The sequence below is a fragment of the Brassica napus genome, chromosome C8 (assembly GCF_020379485.1).
Source record: "Brassica napus cultivar Da-Ae chromosome C8, Da-Ae, whole genome shotgun sequence".
Taxonomy (NCBI): Eukaryota; Viridiplantae; Streptophyta; class Magnoliopsida; order Brassicales; family Brassicaceae; genus Brassica; species Brassica napus.
Window position 1 is genome coordinate 7,333,611 of NC_063451.1, and position 10,091 is coordinate 7,343,701.

General features: G+C 38.2%; 1 protein-coding gene across 1 annotated transcript; it reads left to right on the forward strand.

Moving 5' to 3' along the window:
• The first annotated feature begins 5,587 nt into the window (after positions 1-5,587).
• Positions 5,588-9,455, forward strand: LOC125591615. Its single transcript, XM_048766111.1, has 2 exons — positions 5,588-7,153; positions 8,807-9,455. Exon 1 carries the CDS (start codon positions 5,918-5,920, stop codon positions 6,875-6,877), a length of 960 nt encoding a protein of 319 aa, XP_048622068.1. The 5' UTR covers positions 5,588-5,917; the 3' UTR covers positions 6,878-7,153; positions 8,807-9,455.
• Positions 9,456-10,091: the final 636 nt, after the last annotated feature.

The window sequence follows — 10,091 nt, forward strand, 5'->3', positions numbered from 1 at the left end:
CCAACTCCTTCAGCAAATCAAGGTCGGCGAACCTTGTTGGAGTCCAAGTGACCCCATTCAGCAAGTGATCATACAGCTCTTCCACAGATGGAGTTTTCTCCCTGTCCCTATCAACAGCAACCACCTTCCCTTTTGACATCCACTACAAGAAAACACATGCTTAACGAGGAAGTTTAATGAGGAAAAACAATCCTCGTAAATTTACGTCGATTTTACGAGGAACTTACGTGGAAAACTAAAGTCATCGTTATTTCCTCGTAACGTAACGACAAAAGTGTTTCGTCGTAAAGTGGATGTAATTTAACGAGTATTTTACGAGGAAAAACTATTTCCTCGTAAATACGACGTAAACTTTGCGTGTTATTTACGAGGAAATAGTTTACGTGTATTTACCGAGGAAATTTTGAATCCACCAACTTTGTAGGTGTTACACGTTTTTTTTTTGCCACCTAATTAATTTCGTCGTAAATTCATAGGAAAATTACAACTACCAGATTCGAAATTTCCTATAAATATGGATGTTTGAACATCATTTTAAACACACCAACAACAAAAAACGTGAAAGAAAAAAAAATGGCAGGCTCCGGGATTATTTACGAGTTGAGGAAGTGGATGTATATGCGTAGAGATGCTAACGGGAGAGTGACGAAAGAATACCTTGCGGGTCTGGAGACATTTATGCATCAAGCATATTCAACACCGCTCGCCCAAGAAAGTGGTAAGATGTTCTGTCCTTGTCGGAAATGCAACAATTCGAAACTGGCAAACCGTGAAAATGTTTGGAAGCATTTAATAAATAGAGGTTTCACGCCAAATTACTATATCTGGTTTCAACATGGAGAAGGTTTTAATTATGACCAGAATGAAGCTAGTAGTAGTAATAGCAATTTTCAGGAAAAAGAACCGGTTGATCATCATTTGCATAATGAACATAGTTACCATCAGGAGGAGATGGTAGATTATAATAGGGTACATGATATGGTAGATGATGCATTCGTAGCTCATGATGAAGATGAAGAACCTAATATAGATGCAAAAAAGTTTTACGAAATATTAAACGCGGCGAATCAACCACTTTATAGTGGTTGTAGAGAAGGTCTCTCTAAATTGTCGTTAGCTGCTAGAATGATGAATATTAAAACTGATCACAATCTACCTGAAAGTTGCATGAACGAATGGGCGGACTTGTTTAAAGAGTATTTGCCGGAAGACAATGTGTCTGCTGATTCTTATTATGAGATTCAGAAACTGGTTTATAGTCTTGGGTTGCCTTCGGAGATGATAGATGTTTGCATCGACAACTGCATGATCTATTGGGGAGATGATGAGAAGCTAGAAGAATGTCGATTCTGCAAGAAGCCACGATTCAAGCCGCAAGGACGGGGACGTAATAGGGTACCGTACCAAAGGATGTGGTACCTACCAATTACAGACAGATTGAAAAGATTGTATCAATCAGAGCAGACTGCTGGAAAGATGATATGGCATGCCGAGCATACTCAGACGGATGGTGAGATGACTCATCCATCAGATCCAAGAGCCTGGAAACATTTCAACAAAGTACATCCAGATTTCGCTAGCAATATCCGGAATGTGTATCTCGGACTATGGACAGATGGATTTAGTCCATTCGGAATGTCAGGGAGACAATATTCATTGTGGCCAGTCTTTCTTACTCCATACAACCTGCCACCGGAGATGTGCATGCAACGGGAGTTGCTATTCTTGACCATATTAATACATGGTCCGAACCATCCAAAAAGGTCCCTGGATGTTTTCCTACAACCACTGATAAAAGAGTTGAAGGATTTGTGGTCAACAGGGGTGAGGACGTATGACTGTTCAACGAAGACGAATTTTACGATGCGAGCGATGCTTTTGTGGACCATAAGTGATTTTCCTGCCTATGGGATGTTGTCTGGATGGACTACACATGGGAGATTAGCTTGTCCATATTGTAATGGAACGACAGATGCGTTTCAACTGAAGAATGGTAGGAAGACAAGTTGGTTTGATTGTCACCGTCGATTTCTTCCCATTGGCCATCCTTACCGAAGAAACAAGAATTTTTTTAGGCACAAAAGGGTTGTGAGAGATATTCCTCCTCCATATCTAACTGGAGAACAAATTGAAGCGCAAATCGACTACTACGGAGCTAACGAAACAGTTCGTTGGGGTGGTAATTGGCATGTCCCTCGTAATATGCCTGATTCTTACGGTGTTCATCACAACTGGCACAAGAAGAGTATATTTTGGGAGTTTCCATATTGGAAGGATCTTCTTCTGCGCCACAACCTCGATGTGATGCATATAGAGAAGAATTTCTTTGAGAACATCATGAATACAATATTGAATGTCCCAGGGAAGACAAAATACAACATAAAATCGAGGTTGGACTTGCCGGATATTTGCTCAAGAAGCGAGTTACATATTAAAAGCAATGGACAAGTTTCCGTTCCGATATTCAGATTATCTTTAGAAAAAAAGTCGGTGTTGTTCAACTGGGTGGCATCAGAAGTGAAATTCCCTGATGGGTATGTTTCGAATCTCTCTAGATGTGTTGAAAAGGGTCAAAAGTTTTCCGGGATGAAGAATCATGATTGTCATGTCTTTATGCAACGACTACTGCCCTTTGCATTTGCGGAGCTACTTCCAACAAACGTACATGAAGCACTTGCAGGTACGTAGTGTATTATATCACAATAATTTCCAAAATAATATATGACTAACAATGTGTATAATTTTTTTTGGAATATAAAAGGCATTGGAGCATTTTTCAGGGATCTGAGCACACGCACTCTTAAATAAGAAGTTGTGGAACAGCTTCAGGAGAACATTCCCATCTTATTGTGCAACTTGGAGAAGATATTTCCTCCCGGATTTTTTGACGTCATGGAGCATCTAGCTGTCCACCTCCCATATGAGGCATTGCTTCGTGGACCTGTACATTACGGATGGATGTATCAGTATGAGCGAGCCATGAAACATTTGAAGGGAAAAGCAAAGAGCCTCACCAAAGTTGAAGGTTCTATAATTGCTGGAAGTTTGACGGAAGAAGTTTCTCACTTCACATCGTACTACTTTGCGTCAAAAGTACGTACCCGGAGAAGAGCTCCAAGAAGATATGATGATGGTGGTGTTGCGCCAACATATGCAGTTGCTGGTGTTCCAGACATCTTTAGCTAGATTGGGCGACTCGGTGGGAAGTCTAAAGAGGTTTGGTGGTCGAGTGAACAAGACGCTCATAGTGCACACACCTATATTCTACTCAATTGCGAAGATCCATTGATGCGTTATTTTGAAAGGTAACATATATTGATACTTCGAAACACATATAAGTATAATTAATTGTATAATTGCGAGAGATTCATTCCTATAAAATGTGATTTTACAGCCTATTTGTTTTTCAAGTCGAAGAAACATTTCCTGGTATATCCACAAGTGACGTAGACAAAAGGAAAGATCAACACTTCATTAAGTGGTTGCGGAATCAGGTATTAACTCAAACTCTTTTTTCATACATGATCTGTATTTCATTAACATTCTCTTTATTTTTGCAGGCTGATTATGACGACGACGATGCAGATTATCTTAAGTGGTTACACGAAGTAATTCAATCTCCACTTGTAAAGGTCACCACATCACAGATGTATTTCACACGAGGCTATACTTTTCATACATGTGAGTATGGTAGACAGCGGGCGACCAGTAACTATGGAATATGTGTGAAAGGGGAAACAGATTTCTACGGGATCTTGACGGAGATTATTGAAGTCGAATTTCTAGGGATACTGAAGCTGAAATGCGTCCTCTTCAAATGTGAATGGTTCGACCCCGTCGTCAACAGAGGTGTTCGGTCTAACAAATTCGGTGTAGTTGATGTCAACGGTGGATGAAGGTACAACAAATTCGAGCCTTTCATCTTAGCTTCACAAGCAGACCAAGTTAGCCTCCTTCCATACCCTCGGATGAGAGATTCATGTATAAATTGGTTAGCAGTGATCAAAGTTACACCACGAGGACGAATCATCAGTGGAGAAGAACCACCATTGCAAGAAGAACAGATAAATGAAGTTGAGGAACCTGAACAAGAAATTGATGACATCCTTCTCATTGATCCGCATAATCACGAGTACGAAGATCTTACCGATGATGCCACAGACGAAGCTGTTGAAGACGAGTTTAATGAAAATGATGATGTTTCTGGTGATGACGAGAATTGATATCTTGTGAATTTACATGTTTTTAACTTCTTATTCTTGCATGGTTTGGTCATTTAGAGCATCATTTAGGCACATTTAGGTTGCATATCATTGCATTTGTACATATCAGGTGTTGGAGAGCACCATGGATGAGTTAGAGGACCATTGGTGGGATTTTCAGAGGCATTTGGAGCTCAAAAAGGAGTGTTTAGAGTGGTCATTGGGCGAGCAAGGCATGGGAGCGACCAGTCCGGAGCGACACCACCAAGTCGCTCTGATCACCCTACTGGAGCGACCTTACTAGAGCGACAGGGAAGAGTCGCTCGCGTATTGATCACCCGGAGACAACGAATCCGGAGCGACCTCTCACAGCGACACAGCGAGGTCGCTCCCGAATCCGGAGAGTGAAAGATGAACACGGATGAAAGCCTTAAAAATCTCTTCTGAAGCTCAAAATTTGTGGAGACACTGGAAATTGAGTTAGCTTTCCAATGGAAGTGGTTTCAAGTCATTTGAAGCTGTATTGGACAAGTTATGATCGATTTACTATAGGTGTATCAATCCTTGCCGGGGACCACTTGAAAGTTGATGGGATCAACCAACTTCCCACTATCTTCCACCCACCTTTCCTTTGCACGATTTTTCCTACTTTTCTGTATAATATTTGCTTTCTTATTATCAAAAGAGTGGGCAAGAAACATAAAATCTAACTTTGTAATAATTTAACTTGTCAAAACTCTCTCTCTTTGAAATACCATTGTTCTTGGTGTTCTTGAGTGTTCTTCATTGTTCATCATCTGTTCTTGAGTTTTAATTTCGTTTTGCTTGTTTAAATCCTTGTTTATCTTTATTCTCTGTTGTATCTACTTGAATATGCTTCAATCTATTATGAGATTAAGTGTTTTCATGGAGATTAGTGAGTAGTTTCCTTAAGAATTCATGGGTTAGGGAGATTAGAGTAACTTAGTGAAGATCTATGGTGTTATTGTATTAGATCCTTGTATGAACTTGCTTGTTGAGTATTCTTAATGCTTGTTTAGTCTTGATCACTCTAAACCTGATTTCTAAACACTTCTCATCAGACATGATTAGATGAAGTGTTTGAATCAACTCAACTAAGCTCTAGTGAGATTAGCCAAGGACACTTGATGTTAAAATTGCTAGATAGTTATTGAACTTGAACTTAAAGATTGCTTGATTGAATTAAGCCAAAGACATTTGATGTTTAATGATTTCTAAGCAAATGGGCATTTACCTAGACATAGGACTTGTCTAGAATTGTGTTTAGACTTAAGAGATTACTTTGATTGAAAGCTTGTCACCTAGATTGGATCTTAGTTACTTGAAATCAATTCCCTTAGCCCATGGATTCACTTGTTTATATTTCTAGGATATTAGTTTGTTACAAATCATCTATCTTCTTGTTTGCTTAGATTAGGAAGGTTTGTGTATTCTTGGTGTTATAAGTCTCTAGTTCTCTGTGGATTCGATCCTAAAATGCTACAATGACATACCATTCGATTGTGGTATTGTTGGCACATTAGGTTAATTGGTGTGTGCTTAAACGCGTAATCAATTTGGCGCCGTTGCCGGGGAACTAGTGGATTTATCATTAGGATTTCAATCTTTCTTGAGACTAAGCTTTATTTTCTTATGTTTTGTTTTGCTTTTGTATAGCTACTAATCTTTTATTCTAGATTTTCTCTTTTGTAGTGATGGCTTCAAGCTACTTTGAGAAGCCACAAGAAGAGGATGACACATTTGAAGATCACATTGAAGATGAGCCCTATGTGTTTGTGGAGCCACCACCCTTTGATATACGCATACTCACACCAGACCAAAGGGATGAGTTGCATCGGCTTCAGAGAATGAAAGAGAATCGGGACAAGACAAAGAGAAACCTAGCACAACTTATCCGGATACACCTCATTAGGGACCGAGCAGAGTTTGAAGAAAGGGAGGTTACCCAGTATGAGTTAGATGCTGCTTGTGCCCTTAATGAGGTAATGTATTGGGCTCCACCACTCCAACTGGAAGGTATAGAAATTTCCACTTTAAAACTTCAACTCGAGGAAATATGCTTGCCTTGTGGTGAGAATAATATCTCTGGTCTTAATTCTCTTGTGCTCATGAATGAATGTCTTGATCTGATATGTGAAACTAAGAAACTAGATGAGTTGAGAATAGAAAAGCTTGTTAGAGATCATATTGAAGTTTGTTTTGACAAGAGCTATCTATGTGCTTCATTTGATCTTGAATCTGAGTTTTTCATTCTTGATGAACCTAGACCTCTTCTTGAACTTCCTGATTTAGGGGATGAACTTGATGTGGATAAGCTCTTGCTTGAGATAGAAAACCCCCATGCTGAAAACTATCATGAGAATGTGAACATTGTGTATTATTTGATTGATGGAGATAGAGTTGACTACTTTGTTAAAACCTCATTTGAACATGTAGTTGATTTTGTGTTTCCACCTAATGCTTTTGATTCTCATGATCATCTGAACCTCAAGGAGCATTTCATAACTCATGTCATATCTTTAGTGAAGCTCTTTGAGGAAAAATCTGTCTATTTTCTATGGACAGTAGTGTGCTCCTTTGCATACTTGGTTCCTTGTTCTTGGAGGAGAAGGACCAAAGGTGCATTGGCTCAGCCTTTTGATACTTATGATTAGCAAGCACACAAAGTCAAGCTAGAGACTTAAAACAAGCTCACTTGGGAGGAAATCTCAAGAGTATCCTTTGTATATATGTGTGAATGTTTTTAATAAATTGTGTGAACTATCCTTGTTTGTGTGTTTGTTTGTGTGAATTGTGTGTGATTTCAGTTTGGAAGGTGCTCAGGAAAAGGAAAGGATTCAAAAGAGGCTAGGAAAGAAACACAAGTGCTGTGGAGACATGCTCATAGCGACATATCCATAGTGACATGCTCAAGTCGCTACAGTCACAAGGTAAGTACTCTAATCCGGTTTAAATTCTCTCCACATCTCTAGTAATTTTTATTTTACTTATCATGTAAACCACTCCAAATTCAAAGTCACACAAGAGACTGTGTGATTCGAGTGTGGTGGGGGTACTATAAAAACTGATCATTTTGCTTGTTTTTATTTGGATGATTTGCATTTGACATATCTAGCACTTTGCATCTGTGTGGATTTTAATGATTTGCATTTTGGATTTTTTTGTGATTTCTAAATTAAAAAAAAAAAAAAAAAAAAAAAAAAATGTGAGTTTTGAATTATGCATAGGGAGCCATGATTGAAATTGCCATGAAAAGAACATATCTACAAGCATCTCTCGAGCCTTGAAAACTCTTTTTGAAACATGTTGCTCATATGATATTGACATTGTTCTTGAAACCAATTACAAACTGAACTTGGGCATAATGAATTTAATCTCTCTTGCATATGGGCACTTGCATACTTGATCATGGATTTCATACACATTTGGGTTATCTTATTCCATTTATTATCCTTTGATTAACCCAAATGGCACTCCCCTACCCTTAAACCCTTGCCATTCTTTGAAACCAATATTGATTTGTTGAGTGAGGTCTCTTATTGATAGCTTGTCATGTGCAAAATCTTGAGAGTATTGGGAGCGACATATGTTTGTTCTCATCTATTGCTAGCATAAGATCCTCATTTGAACTAGCATCTAGGATGGTGAGTGAGTTTGTGTGTTTTTAAGTTGTTATATCTTGGGTTTGAGAGAAGAGAAAAAGATCAAAGAGTGTCAATAAGAAAAGAAAACCAATAGGAACCAAGAAAATAAAAGAAGAAAAACTCTTAAGTGTGTCAATTAGAATTCCCCAAAGTAAAAAAAAAAAAAAAAAAAAAAAAAAAGAATGAAAAATCATAATGGGGAAAGAAAAAGAGTGTCAAGTTCTTAGTTGGTTGATCATGTAAAAAAAAAAAAAAAGAGAGAGTTCACTTGGTGAGAAATGTGAGTGAAGTGTATATACTTGGGTTTTGAAATATAAAAGATGGGTAGAATTTGTAATCACTTAGGAAGAAGAGTAGAATGATGAGAATGAGCTATGTATGCATGAATTGCTCCTAGTCTTAGATAAATTTTGCATAATGATCATGCTCCTTGTTCTTGAGTGATTGCCACCATTAAAAAGATTGTATTTGAACCTTTCTTTTTATTCAAAAAGACCATTAATCTACCAAGCCAAGTGATTGAGATCATGTGCCCATTTGTGAGAATCCACCTTGTGTGTGTGTGTGAATGAATGTGAGAATTGGTTGAAGTTACTTGTTGATTGATGAGCATTGCACTTTGTATAAAGAAATAAAAAGAGGTTGATAGGCATTGAGAAGCTAGACTGATAAAAGAATGACCAATGATTGTTTGCTATGATCATTTGGAATGTTGTAGAAGAGCTAGGATGTGTGTCTTTTGGCTATGAGCTCCCTTTTTCAAACTTCTTCCTTCTTAGGACTTGAAAGTTTACTTGAGGACAAGTAAAGGACTAGTGTGGGGGAGTTGATATCTTGTGAATTTACATGTTTTTAACTTCTTATTCTTGCATGGTTTGGTCATTTAGAGCATCATTTAGGCACATTTAGGTTGCATATCATTGCATTTGTACATATCAGGTGTTGGAGAGCACCATGGATGAGTTAGAGGACCATTGGTGGGATTTTCAGAGGCATTTGGAGCTCAAAAAGGAGTGTTTAGAGTGGTCATTGGGCGAGCAAGGCATGGGAGCGACCAGTCCGGAGCGACACCACCAAGTCGCTCTGATCACCCTACTGGAGCGACCTTACTAGAGCGACAGGGAAGAGTCGCTCGCGTATTGATCACCCGGAGACAACGAATCCGGAGCGACCTCTCACAGCGACACAGCGAGGTCGCTCCCGAATCCGGAGAGTGAAAGATGAACACGGATGAAAGCCTTAAAAATCTCTTCTGAAGCTCAAAATTTGTGGAGACACTGGAAATTGAGTTAGCTTTCCAATGGAAGTGGTTTCAAGTCATTTGAAGCTGTATTGGACAAGTTATGATCGATTTACTATAGGTGTATCAATCCTTGCCGGGGACCACTTGAAAGTTGATGGGATCAACCAACTTCCCACTATCTTCCACCCACCTTTCCTTTGCACGATTTTTCCTACTTTTCTGTATAATATTTGCTTTCTTATTATCAAAAGAGTGGGCAAGAAACATAAAATCTAACTTTGTAATAATTTAACTTGTCAAAACTCTCTCTCTTTGAAATACCATTGTTCTTGGTGTTCTTGAGTGTTCTTCATTGTTCATCATCTGTTCTTGAGTTTTAATTTCGTTTTGCTTGTTTAAATCCTTGTTTATCTTTATTCTCTGTTGTATCCACTTGAATATGCTTCAATCTATTATGAGATTAAGTGTTTTCATGGAGATTAGTGAGTAGTTTCCTTAGGAATTCATGGGTTAGGGAGATTAGAATAACTTAGTGAAGATATATGGTGTTATTGTATTAGATCCTTGTATGAACTTGCTTGTTGAGTATTCTTAATGCTTGTTTAGTCTTGATCACTCTAAACCTGATTTCTAAACACTTCTCATCAGACATGATTAGATGAAGTGTTTGAATCAACTCAACTAAGCTCTAGTGAGATTAGCCAAGGACACTTGATGTTAAAATTGCTAGATAGTTATTGAACTTGAACTTAAAGATTGCTTGATTGAATTAAGCCAAAAACATTTGATGTTTAATGATTTCTAAGCAAATGGGCATTTATCTAGACATAGGACTTGTCTAGAATTGTGTTTAGACTTAAGAGATTACTTTGATTGAAAGCTTGTCACCTAGATTGGATCTTAGTTACTTGAAATCAATTCCCTTAGCCCATGGATTCACTTGTTTATATTTCTAGGATATTAGTTTGTTACAAATCATCT